At 43.5% G+C, this 20637-nt stretch overlaps 1 protein-coding gene across 2 annotated transcripts in view; it reads left to right on the forward strand.

Moving 5' to 3' along the window:
• LOC128907834 (interleukin-17A-like) overlaps positions 1-13347 on the forward strand; it is a 29725-nt gene extending 16378 nt beyond the window's left edge. For both annotated transcript variants that reach the window (XM_054197171.1, XM_054197172.1), the window contains 3 exons: positions 10466-11258; positions 11834-12078; positions 12816-13347. In XM_054197171.1, coding sequence (XP_054053146.1) covers positions 11229-11258; positions 11834-12078; positions 12816-13053 — 513 coding nt within the window. In that variant the 5' untranslated portion in view covers positions 10466-11228 and the 3' untranslated portion in view covers positions 13054-13347. The remainder of the gene's footprint in view (positions 1-10465; positions 11259-11833; positions 12079-12815) is intronic.
• Positions 13348-20637: the final 7290 nt, after the last annotated feature.

Below are 20637 nucleotides of genomic sequence, written 5' to 3' on the forward strand. Positions count from 1 at the left end.
CATGGCAGGAATGAAGGGGCCAGCAACATTTTCACACATATGTCATACACGTGATTTGACTGTCACCACGTTTCATTTCGCTTCATCACTGCTAATATGATTTTTTCCACTTACTTAAGTGAAACGACATACTCTTCCATTGCATTTTATTAGCCAAGCAATTATGAGATAACAAGGAGCAACGATGAGTAAATTCAGAATATAAATAATTCTTAGAAATTACCGAGTTCCCTTGTCTTCAGAAAGTACAAAAGAGACACAATTTGCATTCCCTGCAGCCACTTTAAAGTCCAAACCACTTTAGAAACAGCCTTCAGTAATTCTGCGTTAAGCAAACACCCTGTTCACAAAAAATGACAAAGGTGGTGTAAAATCACCTTGAGAATATTCTGCAAAATATTTATAGACGTAAAATAAAATGCAATTTTTATTGGGCATTATTTGCCACAACTGTGAATTTTCAGGAAGTGTTGCATTCATCCCAAAACACCATTTTTCAGAGGAAATATATATGTCTATATTTTTTCTCTCTATATATGTGTGTCTAAAATTCAAAACAGAAGCCTTCTGTAAGCCTGATGTAATCCCCTTCATTATCTCAGTCTTTCAAAATCAGGCACTTATCACGCAAAATGTTTTGAGCACCATTGTCAAGGAGGACCGCCATTGGTGTTTGCTTTCTAAGAAGAGCACCACCGTTCTCCTCTTTCTCCTCATCATTCTCTCATGAGGAGAAGGACCTAGACCCACTTATTGATGAACTACCATTTATCTGCTCTTTCCTCAGCCACGTCCAGATTCTGCCAGGGCATGAGACCATTTAATCTAGTTTAAAATGTCCTTTTCTCTGCCCTGGAGGAACAAAGGTCACCTGCCCATGTTCAAAAAACCTCCTTCATTAAGAAGAAAGAAAGAAAATAAGACAGACAAGCAATCACCCCACCATCTGATTAACATTTTTACTTTGCCCAATGCAACTTTATATGGTAAAACCCCACTTGAATCCTTTGCAAACAAACTTCAGACTGGCATGATGAGACATTTGGGTACTTTGCCTGCTTGTCTCCTTCCGCTTGTCTTGTATAAGCTTCTTATCAGTCATCAGCTCTTGCGCACCACAGAAATCTTGTGATATCTGGCATCTCCTGCGCAGCTGCTCTAAGAGCTAAATCCCAGAAAGCCGTGAGAAACCTCCCGAGCATCAGGGGAGGTGAAGGCAGTGGGGAGGTGTCTCTGCAGCAGTGTGCAGAAAGAAGCTTTGCGAGGCGGTAGAAAGCAGCAAGAGGATTTCACTCCTCAGACCAAAGCGTAGGCAACTTTCAGTTTAATATTTCAGCCTTCACAATAGCAAAAATAAAAGGAGAAATGGAAAAAAAAAAAAAAAAAGAGAGAGCAAAATCAGCTACTATTTTGGAAGAGCTTTTAGCAAATCCTTAGCTGATTATTTCACGTAAACCACAGTTTCCTTACAGTGCATGCACCTCTGGTATATTGATACAACCTTCTCACTGCTCTGCACAGTGTGGCTTATACAGGCAACGTGAAGGGCAATCAGAAAATCCACCTTTAATCATCCGTAACTTTTATTTTCTGTCCTCCAAGAGCTCATTACTCCTACCCCATTCGGCTTGGTCCCTCTAATGCGGTGGCTTCCTCTGTTCCTCAATGTGTGTATCTTATTTCAAGGCTTGGTGTGTCCATAGAGACTTAATTTCAAGCATTGGTACTTTTAAAAGGGTACAGATTTTCTGAAATGAAGGTTGGGTGCAAAGATGACTGTTACTATGACAATCATGTGGTCTTAATTACATAAATAATCTCATTAGTTCACAGATGATAATTTCATAGTTTCTTCTACTTGTGGGGTAGTTACAGATGGATAAAACTGGCGTTTTAATTCTGTGACAAGGAACTGTGTCCAAATAAATGCACAACCAGCCTGCACAATCAAAACTGCTATTACAGCTTACAAATGGAAAGTAAAAATAATACACAGATTCATCTTATGATATTTATGAAACCAAAAAGTGTGTTTAGATTCTAGCGTGGTATTAGTAATTAAAACTTTTTATGTATCACTTCTTTAGTTCAGTTTGTGGTCCTTGTTATCTATTTCTCTCCAAAGACTAAGTCCAAAAATTCTCACCTGGTTGATTGCCAAGTTATTTTATAAAATCAGGAATCCAATTTCTCTTAGGCTCTTAAGTACATTGAAGAAGGAAAATTCAATCCGTATTTAAAAGGACACCAGTTCAAAAGTGAAAATGATTAAAGTAATTCTCTTGAAAATCAGTTTCAAACCAGAATGCTTCTATTGCTTTTGAGATGGAGAACAGGCTCCTGTATGAATGTCTAGCATCTGGGCACGTAAGGGAAAATGCATTTGGAAGCACAGAAGTCAAAATGCAAAGAAATACCTTTATATGTCGGGTACTGATATCCCTAGTCTGGAATCACAAGGGAGCAGCTACTCCACTGTGAGCTCATGGTGTCCCATGAGAGATCCTCATGCACTGTCCTGCCCAAATGTTTCCACCTATGCCAATAATCCATTACCATTTCCCAAAGCTTCTCTGGTGGAGAAAACAGGCATTTCTTAATTCCCAGAGGAGCAACAGGGAAGCAAAGACCAAAATACAGCTATTGCAATCCCTCTGTGGTCCACCTCTGTCTGTGCACTGCTTCATAACCTCTTCTACCAAATTAGACTGGCCCGTTAGCAACAAGGATGGTTTATAAGCAACATTCATGAGAATCGTGGCCATACAGCTCTTTGGCTGGGAGGCTTACGAGCTGCAGCTACAAATAAAGCTCACTCTGACAGAGCTACTTGAATTCTCTTTTTGCAAAGAAATTATCTGATGAAACAAGTAAGTTATCTGATCAAGTCTTCTGCAAGCAAATAATTTCCATCCTAATTTGCTCGTGTGACTATCTGCCATGGATATGGCTTGGATGAACTACTGTCAGTTAAGGTTTTGTCCATGTCTTCCTATGTTGATATGGTATGGATCCACTGAGCATCTGTGTCTCATGCTCCCACCCACTGCTCCCTTACTAGATGTGCAAGAGTTTGGCCACAGAAATATTTAGAGTCATGAGCATCGAAGACCTGACTCTTTCACATGGTGTGGGCTGCTGTCACTATGGGATCCCATGTTCATGTCCTGCAGTGGGTGGGAGCATGACACACAGATGCTCAGTGGATTTGGGGGCTGTGGGTGGTGTCCCTTAAGGGACAGGACTCTGCAAACAAGGTTGATCATATAATCTCATGCTCACAAAGTCAGAGAGTAAACTTCAGTGCTCTTCACAAAAATGTCTGAACTCTCACCCGGGATGTGGTGACCTGGCCATGGTTATATCCTGGGATCACAGACTCTTCATTCCCCCAGGCCATTGGTTCTTTTTGCTGGTCTGGAATGATGCATGTTCTTGTGGTCCCATCAACTTTGGTCTCAAGGGGGACTGAAGAAAGGAAACCCCTGACCCTTATGGTTTGCTGAGCTTTGATACTGGCCCTTCTCATCCCTGTATCCATTTTGGTGCTAACTTCTTGGCTGTCATTCCTTGCCTACTCTTTGCAATGGAAAATTAAGAGAGTAAGCCCTGCAAACGAGCACTAGGGAATGGATGATGGCCTCCAGCATCAATGGAGAAGCTGTTACAGAAGGAATAAATGATCATACAGGATTACACTGTGGTTGAAATACAGGCAGGACCACAATTGCTTTTTCTAGCCCTAGTTGAGTTCAGCACAATCAGTTCAGCCAGAATAAAGAGCTGTTAAAAGCAGCAGCGATGGTCCATTTCAACAGAGAAATTGCTCAAGAGCTCTGCCTGGCATACGCCTATTTGTTTTGCTCTTGCAGCCATGGCTTCAGCACAGAAAGGATCAGGTCTGGTTAAGAGGCATCACTGAGGTTAAAATAGGACAGCGGGCTTCTGTCGCCCACCCATTGCCCCCACCCCACCGCTGCAAGGCCACACATCTCAGAGGAGGAGACCTTCAGCAGTGGTTATTCTCTGAAATCTCTGCCTGGGATAGTTCTGAAAACTGCATTTTATACTGTGGTCAGAATTTGCATATATTTGGAAAAATGATTAATTTCCTTTTCTAATTTAGAAAAAAAAAAAGTCAACTCAAACCCCAGCAAAGTGAAAGGGCTCAAAAACTGGGATCCCCATTGCGCATTTACAACCCTCATCAAAACCACTCTGAGTCACTTATTCCCTAATGCTTTTGAATTCTGACACTTTCTTGAACACAAAATGTGGCTAGGAGTCATTTCTCTGTGAGAAAAAGAAAAAAAAAAAAAAAAAGGATCTTGATTTCTTAAAATGAGATGATGAATGACCGAGTTTTTCAGATTTGGCCCGGCAGCAGGCAAATGGCCACAGGGAAATTACTTTATTTCTGCAGCCTGCTTTATTAAACCTGCCTAGCAGCCCTGACTATAAGCCCTGGGGTATAGGTACAGTGAATGCATCGGTCATAAAACTAGTTTTCTGAACCTAATTTGGTTTGAAAGCAGTGGGTGGTGGAGCACAAGCTGGTGGCCGAGCTAAGGGCTGGCGTCTCGGCACGTAGCACCGACCTCTCGGTCTTCCACGTGAGTTTCTTTCCTACAACGTCACCTCGCACCACCACCCAAACCACGAGCTGGTTTTACGGGCGCTGCCTGGCGCCCTGCACAGCGAGGACGAGCTTCCCCTCCACCGAGGAGGCAGATCCCAAACCTCATCCCAAACCTCCTGGGCATCATCTCAGCCCGGGGCTGCAGGGAGAGCCTCTTGCAGATGAGAGCTGAGATTGCAGGAAGGTTGCTCCTATTTAATGGTGCTGCCTCATCTTCCTTCTGCTTTGGTTCCCACCTAGTTGAACATTTCAGGGTCAGATTCTCATTTGTAATGTACTTTCTGTAAGCCTTCACAAAGAATTACACTTCATCTGACTGAGGACAAAGCTACAGGGATAAATTTCATCCTCATGAAGCACCTGAGAGCATGAAGTGAGGAATTTCAGCATCCCTTATTTTGGCATCAGCCAGGAGAGCATACACAACTGCACAGACAACCTCATGCACTGCTGCATCCCTCCTTTTGTTGTCCTGTTGAAGGCAGGGGTGACACACAAATGTAAAATTACAAGCTGTGGTTGTGCATGAGAAATTTGTATTTGCAAATTTTAACAACTGGAACTGATAAAACTACACAAGGAGAAATTATCTTTCTTTTTTTCCCCAACGGATGGTACAAAGAACTGACTCTCAGATGTTCTCCAGACAAGTCTGTGACATGTTTTTCTCCCCGTTTGACACAGATTTTCAGTTTGGGAAACTCTGAGCACTCCCCCAGCTACTCCTAATTTACTGCAGAAAAAGTACGTGGAGGTGAAAGAGGCTGATAAATCTGCAGCTGGCAACTGGTTTTGAGATAACAACAAATACATGGAGGACTTCCTGGCAACCTTCGGAATTTACTTCATTTCAGATAAATTTTAATTACAGTGGTCCCAAAAAGGAAGAATAAATATTTTCCAAAGGGTAGGACACAGACTGCCTGGGAATCTGACACAGATTTTGTGCAAACAGGGGAGTTTCCCAGTGCTGCAATTGTGAAGAGGTACCACGTACCAGCTCCCTGCCTCTCTGGGGGTCTGTGAGCACCAGGACACAGAAGCGCTACACAAATGATTTGTTTTGAGCTTGGACCATCACTCTGCAAGGGATGGGTGGGTCAAGTGGAGATCATCCCAACAAAACAAGGGGAAAAAAACTGTGCAAAGGTCTTGAAATCATGACCCAGGAAGGAAGAGGGACAGGAACAACTTGTCCCTGTACCCACTGGGAATAGGAAATAAGTGTCTCAACATGCAGCAAGTGAGATTTCAGGTGGACATTTGGAAGGTTCTTCCAGGAGCTGCTGGGTGGCAGGGGCAGCTTGGGACAGACCCCCAAGTCCTTCTCCCCCTGCTTCCTGCCATTCGCTGGGACCGAGGTGTGGGCGAGACACAGGATGTGAGCTGATAGCACAGCAAACAGAGAATTTCAAAATGAGTTAATCGCTTGTATAAACCATTCCACCAGCTTGAATGTGAGCCAGTTTTATGCACAAAGGTTTTGTACTCGTACAGTTTATAACTGGCCATGAAATGTATTGCCACAGGATGTCTTTGAAGCCATGAAAATAAAGCACTGACAGGGAGATCTTTAACTGATAATAAAATTATTTGAGCATTAGCATCATTAATAACCACAAAAACAAATAAATGAGGAGACACCTTAAATCTTCTGTGCTCAAGGGAGACCTTTACCACCTCTGGTGATCTAGTTCCAGCCTAGATCCCCTCTTGTCAGCCAGTCCTTGCATTTCTCAAACTTTCCTTTACAAAGAATCATAGAATCATAGAATCGCCTAGGTTGGAAGGGACCTTTCAGATCATCGAGTCCAAACATCAACCTAACTCTGACAAAAACCATCACTAAACTATATCTCTAAGCACCATCTCTACTCATCTTTTAAATACCTCCAGGGATGGGGACTCAACCATTTCCCTGGGCAGCCTGTTCCAATGCTTGATAACCCTTTCAATGCAGAAATTTTTCCTAATATCCATCCTAAACCTCCCCTGGTGCAACTTGAGGCCATTTCCTCTTGTCCCATCGCCTTTTCCTTGGCAGAAGAGCCTGACCCGCGTTGGCTACCCGCTCCTTTCAGGGAGTTGCAGAGAGCAAGAAGGTCTCCCCTTAGCCTGCTTTTCTCCAGGCTGAACAACTCCAGCTCCTTCAGCTGCTCCTCACAAGACTTGTTCTCCCACTAGCAGACTCCTCACCAGCTCCGTTGCCCTTCTCTGGAAACACTCCAGCACCTCAATATCTTTTTGTGGAGACAAGCACCTTGTGTCGGACAGGAGATATTGCCCCTTCCATTAGGTGCTGGGTGTTAATTTGGATCGGCTTTACAATGAACCCTTGGGCACTACAATAACACCAGTAGTGTAATACTGCTGCTGCTCAGGATCTCAGCAGTCATGTCCTGCACCCACCTGTTGGTGGTACAAAGCCCCCCTCCACTTACGAGGACTACATTACAGTTGATTATTAATCATCTATTAATTACCACAGAGCAGGCACAAAATCCCTGCTACTCCTTAAGTCCAGCTCACACATCTGAACGCCCTCTTTTTTCCCCTGTCCCTCCAAGAAGCAATCAAAACGATTAATTGAGTGCTCTACTTCCTTTATGTTGGCTTCCCAGCTACTGAGTATCTATTAGATATTAGTCATGCAAGAGATGTGTCAACCACTGACAGTGACCACAGCTGATGAGTAACTGTGATATTGATTTGGCTGTGTTTGGAAAATTTAGGCGTGCAGTAGGAACCATCATTTCTGCTGGGGAGGAAAAGTAGAGCTGTTTAATAGAGGAAAAAGGTTACTTTACCTTTTCTGTCATGTCTCCTGTACAAAGATCAAAGGGTGGGAGATAGGTGCAGTGGTTTGACCAGTTTGGAGGGGACCTCTCATGCCTCTGATCCACCTGTCTTCTCAGATCAGGATTAAATGAAATTAAACTAAAATTAAACTTCAGTGTTTAATCGGCGTGCTCCGAGCCTTGCCCCTCAAGTTCTGAGTTTCTCTCAGATAACCACAGCCCTCAGGCTCAGTCTAATCATTGATCTCCTAGAAATGACCTCCACCAATCCAGCAGGTCATGCAATGCTTGTACGTGAAAAGAGTGTTGCCTTGGTTTATATTCCAAAAGTATTATTCCAAAAGTAGCATAAACTTAACTGATAGTGATCAAAAAACAATGTTTTAAGTATGTGGAGATATCTGCCATTTCTCTTTTTATTTACAGCAAGCTCAGTCAGGGCACCAGAGCTCTGGCACTGACTCACACTGTAACTTTGAGGGGAGAAAGTGTCATCAAGGCCAACATACTCAGATATGGGTGCCAGAAGGATCTCAGCTGGGTAAAGTACTTAAGTATCAACTTAATCGCAAGAAAGCTTTTGTCAGAGACAAGAGAAGGCATAGGTTTGATTTCAAAAGGCTTTAAATAATCTTTAATCCTTTTGTGTCAGTAAGCTTCTGTTAGTGTCCCAGTTTTCGGATCTCTAGTTAAGAGAGGGTTAAGTGTCAGAATAGAACAAATGCCATGGGGTAAAATCTAATGTCATGGAAAAAAATCATGTTCAATTTTTGTTTCAACTTCAGACCAGGAAGTATTGGAAAATAATTATTTGGGATTCAGAAAAATCTTGGAACCAGAAATGTCAGAGTTTTGTTTCTGTAATTCAGACCTGGTGGAAGCTTTTCAAGGGGTATATTTTCTCCTGAGACTCTCTCATTTTGCCTATCACAATAACAACCTAACGCGTTCATGGCTGAAAATAAACCATGGAAAGTTTTTTGGTCAGTTTTTTTTTTTTTTTCACCATTGTAATGTTGCTTTACATTAGCCATGTTTGAATGGTTAACTATTCACCTTTCAAGTACTGAGGTAACCCAAACCACTGACACATTTAGAGTAAACAAGCCTGGATTTAGGGTTAGCCTGGTTGAACCTGATCTTCCACTACCTTGCAAGCTTTTGAAATATTTTTTGCTTCTAAAATTGGAAATTTAACTGACCCACTTTGAATGGATATTTCAGTAAATGGCATTAGAGAAAAACCCTTCTGAGGGAACGATTTCCTTTAACCTGCACATCTCTAACTCTAAGAGGGAAACTGAATTATGCGTTTAACTTTTCAATCATCAGCATCTTTCAAACAAGCTGATATAGGTCATGGCTATCCCAGAAACTGCAAACTAAATTCTACCCTTATTTACATCCTCCTTTGGATGTCACAAGGTGAGTAAAATTTGGACTTACGCATAAATATTAAGCAAGTGTAAAAAACACACCTTATTTGCATCATGTTCACCTGAAGACATCACCGAAATTAGACCTGAGAAAAGGCATGCATCAGCAGATAAAGGCTGTTACGCTGAGTGTTACTTCATGGTGCACATCCTAGCTACTTGTAACCCACTGTCAGAGCAAAGTGATTAGAGTAATTTCCTAAGAAAGAAATGTTAGAGAAGGATAAATTCAACATTCACCCCCTCCTTTCTAAAACATAAGCCCCTTTGTCAAGAATCTCTCTGAAATTCAGCCTACACACTGCATCAACACCTTTGTGCATGTCCATCGTCCACCTACTTTCCAGGAACCTCATCAGAGGAGATGGTAGTAGCTGGTTTATTATATCTCATAGTTCATTGTGATCAGCATCATTACCTGGGAAGCTGCAGCCTAAGAGATTTGAGCCTGCCCTTCTCTCTACGTGCTAGGTTTTGTAGCACTCTTGGTGGAAGGTCTTTCCTTGGGAGACATTGAGTTGTCCTAATTAGCTATGCCATGAAGCATTTGCCAGGGAGAAGAAGGCAGTGTAGGCTAGCGGTTGGGATATTTGCCTGGGAGAGGCAGCAGGTTTCTAGTTGCTGGTCCAGTATCTGCTTTATCCAAAATTTTCACATCCCTACACATTCAGCCTACGCTGAATGGCATAACTGCAGAGCTCTGGGCTCTCAACAAAGGATATTGGATGATGATGCCGCAGAAGCAGCACGTCCCAGAGCATCCCACACATCCCAGTGACCAAAATACTTACTAGAGGGCTGTTGATTCAAATCCCTGAAAGCAGATGAGAGGAATAAATACAGACATCCCTCCTTGCAGGCAAGGTCTCTTTCAGAGCAAAGCCCACAGCTTTTAATGAGCATCCAGGGCTCAGCAAGACATCTGCCTAATAAGAACCAAAAACCAAGGCAGTTGCTATCAGCCAGAGCAACAGTGATGACCCACAACCCCCTTCCAATACTTTAGTGAAAATCTAGAAAAATACCCCTGAACGGGAGAAAGGGATCCTGACTGTCACCATGTCCAATAGAGTCTGTCCACTTGAACACGTGGATTTAAATATTGCATGTTCAAATACTAACACGGCAGGGTGCATCACAGCTGCAGTATACTGGTCTTACAAGGATGGAGAGACATAAGGGTGGGATCAGGAACCACAGAAGATCATTTATCACTGGGCTGGAACACAAGGAGTTATAATGCCTTGAGGTTACACAGTGCAAGGTATTTTAGCTCCCTATATTTTCAAATGCAGCATGCTATTACCTATATACCATGGATGAGGTGCCTGCAGCTCCTTCCAGATTTTCCCGCCTATGAGAGGAGTCATTTTGCACCTCTCAGCCTTCACAAGCTTTCTCTCAGATCCCTCTGTCCTCTCCCTAACTTAGGAATAGAAGGTTTAACCACATCCATCACACTTCCCAGACCCCTTTCCTTAGGATCACAGCCCTGTCTCATAGCACAAAAGCCTAAAGTAAACAGAAAAGGTGGCAAGCTCAAAATGAATGTTCATGTTTTGGGGTTGTTGTTTTTGTTTTTTTTTCCCCAGATGGAGAATGGCTGAATTTGGGAATGCTCTATCACAAAGTATTCTGGTCAAAAATGACATATCACAACCGATGTGTAGACATGAATAAAAATAGCTTGATCCAGACTAGGAAATTTGACAAAGGAATGGGAGCTTGAGGAGGAACTTGAGTCCCTAGGCACCAACGCAAGTGACAGCACATGGCAAGTATGCAAAGCCACTGGATGGGGACCAGCTGCCCAACACCTGCCCAATTCAGGACGAAAAAGACATCAGATGGACCTAGAAGCAAACGGACACAACCTGACAGTGCCAGTGACGCTTCAAAACAGTGGTTTTGATACCTACAGCACCCCAAGTGAAGACCGTGAAGCACATCAACTTCTGTTTGACTAGATGGTGATTCTAGTCCCGATTTCAAAATTGCGCACTTTGCACCCGCTTACTGCAGTGTGTGCCAATTTTTTTGGTGGTTTTCTAATATCATCATTGAGTTTTGTTACTAGTTGAGTGACATGGCTAAAGTAATGACATCATCTGCAGATCTAAGAAAGGGTGAGCCCATATCCTGTCTTCCACCTGCGTTAATGGAATATATATACATAACCTTTTTTAATTTAAGTTATGGTCAGAAACCACAGTTAAGGTTGGGAAAAAAACACCTACTCCACATTAACTAGGACAGCACAGAAGCCCTTATAAAAAGTCCACCAGCAAATGTGCCCAGACACCTTCAGCTCGACAGAGCTCAGCACAAGCATCAGCCACAGCAAGAGAAGGAAAGATGTCGTCTCCGATCCCTTGCGCTTCTCTGGTGAGAACTTGCTTTCCGGGTTTTTTTCCCCCAACTTGACAGAGACATATTTAAATTCTAATAGATGAATGTCAGGAATGGGGAGCTGCACCCACCTTGAAAATGTTATTTCAACCATTATTAATAGAAAATACGTAAAACGGGAGACTGCTGAATAGCACCAGCATGGGGCAGCAATGAGACTGTACCGGTCTATTAGCAAATGGGGATACTGCAACATACTCTGAAGTTAAGAAATCCATTGAAAACTCAACCTTAGAGTGTCTTTTTGCTGTTATATCCTTTCTGCTATCTCCTGTATTATATTACTTTATATGATTGATTTTTTTTAATCAACAAATTACAACTGAGCGTCTACCGTACCTGTCAGCACTGTAAGAATCAATTAATGAAAGCAAGCGTGGATGTGATATACGACACATTTTTCCATAATTACCCCAACCCGCAGTATAGACTTGAACTACCAGCTAGGCTGGCTGTGGATGAATTTCCCAGCCCCAGGGAAGAGTCGTTAGGCGTTCTGTGTTATAGCAGCTGTAGCTGCATCGTGTCCTAAATGCTCCAATTTTCTTCAGTTCAGACCACTGCTCTTCATGCTGCTGGCTGCGCTGTCAGCCAGCAGTTGTGCCTATGGGAAGGTGATACAGCCTGGACTCAAGCCAGAGAGCCTCTTCAAGCAAGCATATGCTGGATGCCTGACCCAAAAAGACTCCAAATTCCCTCAAACTGTGAGAGTCAACATAAGCATCAGCAGCATCAACCAGGACACCAAAACGACTCTTGATATCAGCAGCCGCTCTCTGGCTCCGTGGGATTACAGGTACCATCTCTGTCCTTATGGTCTAGAAATATACTGGCTGCGATGGTCAAGAATAACGCAGAGGCTGTACCCACATCTTTGTTATCAGTGCTTCACTGTTGAGAGACTTGGGAAATATGAGGGTATTCACAGTCCATATAATCTTCTTTGAAAGATAACCAATACAGAAAAGAGCATAGAGCAAAAACCAGAGAACCATAGAATCGTCTATGTTGGAAGGGACCTTGGCAAAACAAGTTACTTTTGTAATTTAATAAATTTATTTGTATATTGGTGCAAGTTTCTCCTTCAAAAGAATTTTTGACCTTAAAGATCATCAGAGGCCTAACATTGCACCAAATTCAATGGTGGTTTAATAATGTCAGCATCAGATCCTAAGAATGTTTCATGTTTTGGAGAGGAGCTGAAGGTGTTTGGGTCCGTTAGTCAGTCTGACAGGTTGGGAAGCTCATACTATTTCTAGTTGGTCTTTCAAAGTCAGTGCCTATTTGAAGCAAGTCCTTCACAAAGGCAGTTGGGTGCAGTCCTGTCGTGCTTGTCTTACACTTAAAAACCTGCATTATTTACTTACTTACACTTAAAAACCTAGAGTAGAGAAGGGTCTACAACGCCTTCATAGGCAATCTCCTGGGAGGTACAGGTCTGGGACCCCATAGTGAACCAGACTATCATGATTCTAGAAACGCAGCAGCATTTCCATTTCAAACAGTTCTCTATTCTTTCATGTCATCTTACAGGATCGATGAGGACCACAACCGCTTCCCCCAGGTGATCGCTGACGCTAAGTGCCGCCTCTCCAGGTGTGTGAATTTGGACGGGCAGCTGGACCACAGCGTCAACTCCGTCCCCATCAAACAGGAGATCCTCGTCCTCCGGAGGGAGCAGAAGGGCTGCCACCAAACATACCGGTTGGAGAAGAAAATCATCACCGTGGGCTGCACGTGTGTCACCCCCTTGATCCGACACCAGGCTTAAAGGGAGCCTGTAGTGTAAGAGCAGGGAGCCACGGAGGAGAGCTTCCTTGCCTTACAGCGATGAAATGAAGGGGCCTGACTCAATCTCTGCCAGACTGAATCAAGCCATAATGATTAGCTAGAATCTATCAAAGTATATTAACAATGAAGAAGTCTCAGTTTAAAAAAAAAAAAAAAAAATTATATTCCCCCAAAATCTTGAACTCTATGAATTTGGAATCCGGACATCTTCATGTGCTGGGTTGAAAAAGTAATGGGAACTCTTTATACATCTTTAGTTTACACTTTGAAATGTCTATTTATGTAATTCTATTTATGCTGGTGGAAAACTTAGGAATAATGTATCTGCTTATTTATCTTTGTTTAATAAAAAAATAGTAAATTATACTGTGTCATTCTCCTTTTTTTTTCTAAAGAAGCCTTTTTGATAAGGCAAGAAATCACTTAATTCAGTTAATTCAGTTATAAGAGATTTACATGATACTAAAACCTAAAATTCTCTTGAAAACATCTAGGTCTGCTGCAGCAGAATGTAAAGCCTGTAGAAAATCTAGGGCTTGTGTCATTGACATCATTTTACTGATACAGAAACGAAGATACCTGGAGGAAAATGATTTACCAAGTGACACCCAATAGATTCATATTAAAGACAGAGTAGCGGAAAAAGCAATGAGTAACTACCCAGTTATCCACCCAATTATCTGATTGGGAAGGAATTTGTTAAGATAAGTTCAACACAACACTTTGAGTGCTTCTTTGGGGGGAAAGAAACTCCCTCCCCTAAAATGGTGAGTGCATTTTCACTGCTGAGTTTTAACTTTGGCCCGATGATATCTGTGAATTCCAGTCCAACCCATTTCAACATATTTTCCATGGAACAGGTTCACTACCTGAGTACACAAGGAAAAGAACCAGATGGATAACTGAAGCAATTAACCACATATTGCGAACTGCCATCGTAATTTTCTCCACGCTTATGTCCTTCCAACACGTTCGCTGCCAGCAGTTAGTGCTTCAAATGTAGGGCACACTGACACAGCACTTCTACCACCATTGCGATGGGACTTGCGTAGGTGGATGTCTAGCACTGCAGGTGGGTTTATTTAAAGCACACTTGGGTTAAAAGTGCTCAGATGAAATCGTTCCGTGTTTCAAAAGGCGGGCTGGTTTGCGAAGATGCGGATGTTTTGCTGCTGTCTCGGGGAGGTGTGACCCTTCTCGGGCACTGGCAAAATGCCATTGACAAATGCAACAGCAAATACAGAATTTGCAGAGATGCAGAGCACAGGGGTGCAAGTCCCTAAGGAGAGGCAAGGTCCTCTCAGGTGAGAGCATCTTCTCCCAATCCAGCTGGGCTAACTGGAGATGTGATCATCCCAACTTTTGCTGCTAGGGGTTATTCCCTCCAGCTGTGCCAGTGAGCCTAAACCCTCCCTAATCTACTCCAGGCAAAATCAGGTGGGTCAGCCTGTAACCTAAACTCATGGCACAGACACAAGTTTCATACCATCCCTTGTACTAGCAGATATACATTAGTCCAAGGACACATTCATTAATTCTGAGTGATCACAGTATCTGCAATCACAACAATGAACTCCTGTCCACGCCTTTAGTTACCTTCAAACACTGATATAACTTTGCCCATAAGTAGGTATTTAGCACTATATGTGATCATAACTTAGCTTGTTTCCTACCTTGTATCCAGCTTTTCTTCCTCACGGTCTCCTGCAGGTCCTGAAGTTCACCCAGCTGGTGTGAAGAATATTAAGCATGGGAACTGACTGCCAAAAAAAACCACCATTGAGGAACACTCATCCTTTTAGGTTTTCAAGGAGTTAAATAAATATCTGTTCAGGAAGACTGAAATAGGGCTGACTGCCTTGTTCGTTAGTTAATCTCTCAGTGTCCTACCACTTGCTATAGAAGGAGCTTTGGCAAATTGCAGCAGCCCAACAGTTCTAACAGTTAAAATTACGGTAAGTCCCACCCTTTGTTACCTGGTAGTGATGTGCAGTTAGCTGGAGTTGGCACATGACTAATGGAGACTAGTTAGCAATGCTGAGAGCGAGCTACTATGTGGAAAAAGACAGAACCAGGTCAGCAAGAGATGACGCAGTTGGAGTACCAAAATGCCAACTGCTTTCTGCAGTTGGGCTGCAAAGACACTCGAGTTCCCCTTCCAGCAGCATCATCTTCCCTCGGATGAGAGGAGGGCCACGAACATACACTGAGGGCTGGAGAACATCTCCTGTTAGGCTGAGAGAGTTGGGGGTGTTCAGCCTGGAGAAGAGAAGGCTCCAGGGAGACCTTATAGTGACCTTCCAGTCCTTAAAGGGGCCCTACAGGAAAGCTGGGGAGGGATTCTGGATCAGGGAGAGGAGCGACAGGGGGAGGGGGAACGGTTTTAAACTGAAAGAAGGGAGATTTAGATGAGATATTAGGAAAAACTTCTTGACTGTGAAGGTGGTGAGCCCCTGGCCCAGATTGCCCAGAGAAGCTGTGGCTGCCCCATCCCTGGAGGGGTTCAAGGCCAGGTTGGACGGGGCTTGGAGCAACCTGGGCTGGTGGGAGGTGTCCCTGCCCGGGGCAGGGGTTTGGAACTAGATGATCTTTAAGGTCCCTTCCAACCCAAATCATTCTATGATTCTATGATTTGCCAACCCAATTAAATCCTTGCCTTAGGACACAGCCTTTTTTTTTATTTACTTGGCCTCAAGCCAACTTCATGCTCACCTCTGCAAAACTGCGTGGGTGTTGTACATGCTCCCATGGAAGCGTTTAATAGCATGATTGCCTTGATTTGTTTGGCCTGAGGACCCTTTGCTTTCCTACTGTAAGTTTTCCTTTAACTCCTGTCTTCATGAGCTAAGAGTTCTTCTTTCACATTGCTGTGTTTGGTTGTAAAAGTGCAGAATCATTCCAAATCAATGCATCCTGACATGAGGTCACCTAATAAATGCCTTTGTTTCTCTGGACAAATGTTCATGACCACAGTCGGTAAGGATCACGATAGGTATCCAAAGAAAGCAGGACCATTCTTTGCCTGCTGCACAGCTCTCATCAGTTTGAGATTCAACAGGTAAAGCTTGTTCTTTCTTGGCTTGGAGAGTTTCAGTGTAAATCCCCGCTTATTTGATGTTCTTTAATGATATCAACATGGGTGAAAAGGATAATTGCTGCAAAATCCTCTTCAACATGAAGGTTTCCACTCCAGTGCTGCTCACTGTCTCAGTTTCAAGTCAGTTTGTAAAATCTGAGCAGCAGTGGCTTAGCAGCCAGATTGCTTGGCAACTTGTGAGTAAAACCCAGCAGAAATGGAAGTTTGAGATTGTATTTGTGTAGCAAATCATCAGATAGCCATGCTCATCATTGCCAGTCATGAAAACCAGCTGGTCTGTTACCTTCTGCTTGTAAAAGGTGGTGTAGATCTAACTGTCTGCCAAGCCTTATGGGGCGAAGGAGTATGGATTTCAGAAGTCTGGGGAAAAAAAACAACCCCAAGAATTTATAAGGGCAAATTAGAGAAAGGATAAACCAACTCTATGCATTTACTGGAATAGGGAACCTTGATTGTGTTACAAACATACGGTGCTTACTAAGAATGTAGATAAAGCAGAAACATGACACTTTGTACTGGTAAAACCACTAAAACTCATTCACTGAAAGCCATGCCCAGAAAACCGTATTTTGGGTAGCACCTACTCAGTTCGCAACCCCCAAAGAGCATCAAACATATTTTTAACCTCTTGTTGAAGTGACAGAAAAAGGTGGAAAAACTGACCTAGCTTTCCGAGGGAATCATAGAATCATAGAATGCCTTCTCTTCTCCAGGCTCAACCCCAACTCTCTCAGACTGTCCTCATAGCAGAGGTGCTCCAGCTCTCTGGTCATCTTGGTGGCCCTCCGCTGGACCCGTTTTCCAACAGGAAAAATAAATAGATAAAAGGAAAAGAAATGTTATACAGAAAGCAGGAATGGCTTTATCTGAAGACATGAGGACTTGAAGCTGTTACTACTATCCAGCCCTGGAAGTATATGGAGAATAATTAGCAAAGACGGAAAATGTTTGTGTGAGTGGCAAACATGGAAAGCGTGGTTTGTTTCTAGTGCAGAGTCTGGCTGGTATCTTCTCAGCTCCTGAAAGACAGCACCAGCACACAGTCTCCCCAACAACAGCTCCGAGCCTGCCAAGAGGTATCAGCTAATCACAGACATTTTAAGTAGATTTTTTTTTTTTGTCAACACCTTGAAACAGTGCTGTAGAAGATGTGGATTTGGCCCACACACCTAGACTTCTCTTAAGCACAAGGTTAAAAATTATACTGGAGAGCAGAGGAAGAAGGGGAAGGAGACGAGGGAAGGAGATCACGGCAAGCCTCATATTTTACCCCGAGATGGTGACATGAGAGCAGGTTTCTGCTCTGATCTGCCAGGCCATCTCCCAGGACAGCCAGAGCCCACAGCTGACGTGGAATCTCACTCCATCACCTATACTCATCATGCTGGCACCAAACCACAGATCCCCACAGGACTGACAAGCAAATTGATCATCCCCTTAAAATTTTGTCTGTTAGGTCTAACTCTCAAAAAGCCACGTCAACTTCTGGATTTTCAAGCCATTGCTCCTCTGGCTTACCAAACACAAACACAAACGCAAACGGTTCTTGGGTTGTTCCAACCTTTGCCTTTTTTATGTATTTCATTTCTGTGCACTTTTAAAAGCAATGATTTTGTGGAAGAGGCTGTAGTCCCTTTGACCACCCCCAGGTGCATCTGCCTGTTGTCAAGGGTCCAGAGAAGCCTGACTCATGCCCACAGGCCAACACATCCACAGGTCAAAGCACAGGTCTGGGAGGAGGCATCTACCCAGGATCAAATCACTGCTGTGCCTCCCAGCCCATGGTAATGCAGGAGTCTCTGCAGTGTGTTCCCTCCAACATCCCAGGAGAGCTGCTACACAACGGGATCCCTGCTCGAGCTGCCAGAACAAGCATAGACAATGTGGGGAACGAGCAAGGGGACACAAAAAGGAGGTCAGTGAGAGGCAAGCAGAAGAGGGAAGGAATAGGAAAGGTGTCAAGGCTTGGATACCAACCTAGGACCATAGGTTGCTTAGCCTAGCAGGTTACAAGAAGACACTGCGGGACTGCTACACCTACAGCTGTGTCTTCTTCTGGTAAAACAACCGAGTCCCCAAAGGTTGCCCTAAGCTGCACTTCAGAACCAGAGATGCCCAGCTGAGCACCCAGGGTCTGGGACTGTTGCTGCAAGGGGAACAAAAGCAAGCAAAGCCTTTCACAAAGGCTGGTCTTCAGCTGTGAACTGTGCTTGCTCTTGGTGGTGATATGACTGTGCTGTTTACAAGAAGCATAAAAACTCATCTGCCGTGTTCTTAGATTGCTGGAAATGAAAGCCAACCGCCTACCTCATCATATAAGCCAGCCCCTAAAAAATAACCAGACTCATATTTACAACCAACTGCACTCTAAGAATGATGCCATTAGAAGGAAATAACCCTTCTTGATGGTTTTATTTAGAAAGAATCCCCATGTAGAAGCGCATGCCTTCCTGAGAGTGGTGTGGTTTACACTTGGTAGCACTGGCTGCAAAACCTCATGACCCATGGGTGAGACGTCCTTAATTACCTGCCTTTGCATTTTCTTGATTAATTACTTCATAATTTATCCAGTTAGAACAATTCTTAGGGTAATATGATGAGTTTTTAAGAGCATCAGCATAGGAACTTACACCCGTTCAGCTGCGATGAACCCAATGCCCGAGTAATTATGACTGGAGAGAAAAAGGCTAGTTTTCTCCCCACAAAACAAGTGAGGACAACCCCACAGGCTGGGTTTATCGAGAGGGAGAGAAATAGGTCAGGAGTAAGAACCAGGGTGTGCAGCGTGCGATTTCCTCGTCAGCGGTTACTGTAAGAGGAGAGCTGGTGTTACGCAAGAGCGTGCAGAAGACGCCTCCATGGGTTTGCACTCCACCACATGAAGAGCTTGGTGGTCATAATGAAACAGCTGCTGCCACAAATGAGTACAAATGCTTGTAACTGAATGAGATGGTTTCCCCACCCCGATGGTTGTTGAACTGACTCCCAGTGACCCAAGAGGCAGGGAATACACACAGCTCAACAAACAAGCACCAAAGGAGCCATATAGACCTAACGACACAGTGAAAGAAACCCAGGGTCTACCTGCACCAGGTGTATCTAATTTAAAGTAGCATCTGTGCAGCCAAAATGAAACCCGAGAATGCTTGCACACAGGCTTACCCTGGTTTAAATTCAGATGACCAAGTAAATACAGGCTTAAAACCTCCACCAGCAGAAACCAACATCAGTGAATCTGGCTGAGCTCTGGATGAAAGTTGAGTAATGTTAAAAAAAACCCAAACTACAGCAATCAGATAAAATAATTAATAGTGTCTTGCTAGGCTGCGCTCCTTGTGTAGCTAAGAGAGAGAAAGGGCAATTCCTCCTTTGGTAACTACGACACCTCAGCAGCCCTGCCCTGGAGGTGTTTATTCCTTGTCCCCTTGTTGTGGAGGGATCCTCATCCAACACTTCAAGCCCAACACCTAATATTCGGCTGGTTAAAGACTGGTGAGATGAAGCCATCTTTGCACATTTCCCTGCATTCCTGCTCAGCCAACCATCCAACTGGTGGAGAACAGGGGGGCTTATAAGGATGACACCTTGTTTGGAAGAGGATAGGACTTTCCCAGCTCACGTGATTCAGGCTAGACCCCCATCCCAAATTTCAGCTGCAGCCCTACCATACGATGTCTCCCACCTTTTTCCTCACCATCCCTAGACCATCCCCAAGGTCTGGAGATGCTGACTCCACCAGCATTGCCTGCATAACCTCAATTCACCACTTTCAGGCCTTTTTTTTTTGCGTCTATTTAGGTTGCGAGTTCTCTTGTGCTCCCTCTCACTCATATCACTGCACCAGAAAAAAAATGATCTTAGCTGAAATCTCTTAGTGCTACTGCAGCACAAGCCCATTTTCTGTCCGCTTGCATTTTGAGCTACCATAAAACAACATTCTTTTATAAAAAATACCAATTTTATTCAGTGGATAAGTTATTGAATAAATACAGATAAACATTTACCATTTTTTGGGTACTCTGAGCACATATAAAGCCATAAATATAGTCATAAATAGAACATATAAATAGTAATATAAACACTCCCCATGGAGCAGCAGTGACACAAAATCAGAATGTGATGAGAATCAGGCCTGGTGGCACTTACGTCAGATTTACACTAGAAATACGCTAGTGAGAAGTGATGGCCAGATAAGGAAAAGGGGATAGGGGATGAGGGAAGGAGGGAGAAGGTGCAGGAGGAGGGATATTTTGTGGCAGTGCTGGCTGGCATGTATACATTAGGGAAATTTACTGCTGAGAACAGCTTTTGAAACAGTAATTCATTTGATTCACCAAACTGATATAAACCGCAACAGAAAAAAAAAAAAAAAAAAAAAAAAAAGCACTACTTTACCCCCTCCCTGCTTGGAGTCACAAACAAAACTCAAAACTTTTCCTCCGTCCCTCTCTCTGCCCTCCATCACCA

This window comes from Rissa tridactyla, chromosome 3 (genome assembly GCF_028500815.1).
Source record: "Rissa tridactyla isolate bRisTri1 chromosome 3, bRisTri1.patW.cur.20221130, whole genome shotgun sequence".
Classification (NCBI taxonomy): domain Eukaryota; kingdom Metazoa; phylum Chordata; class Aves; order Charadriiformes; family Laridae; genus Rissa; species Rissa tridactyla.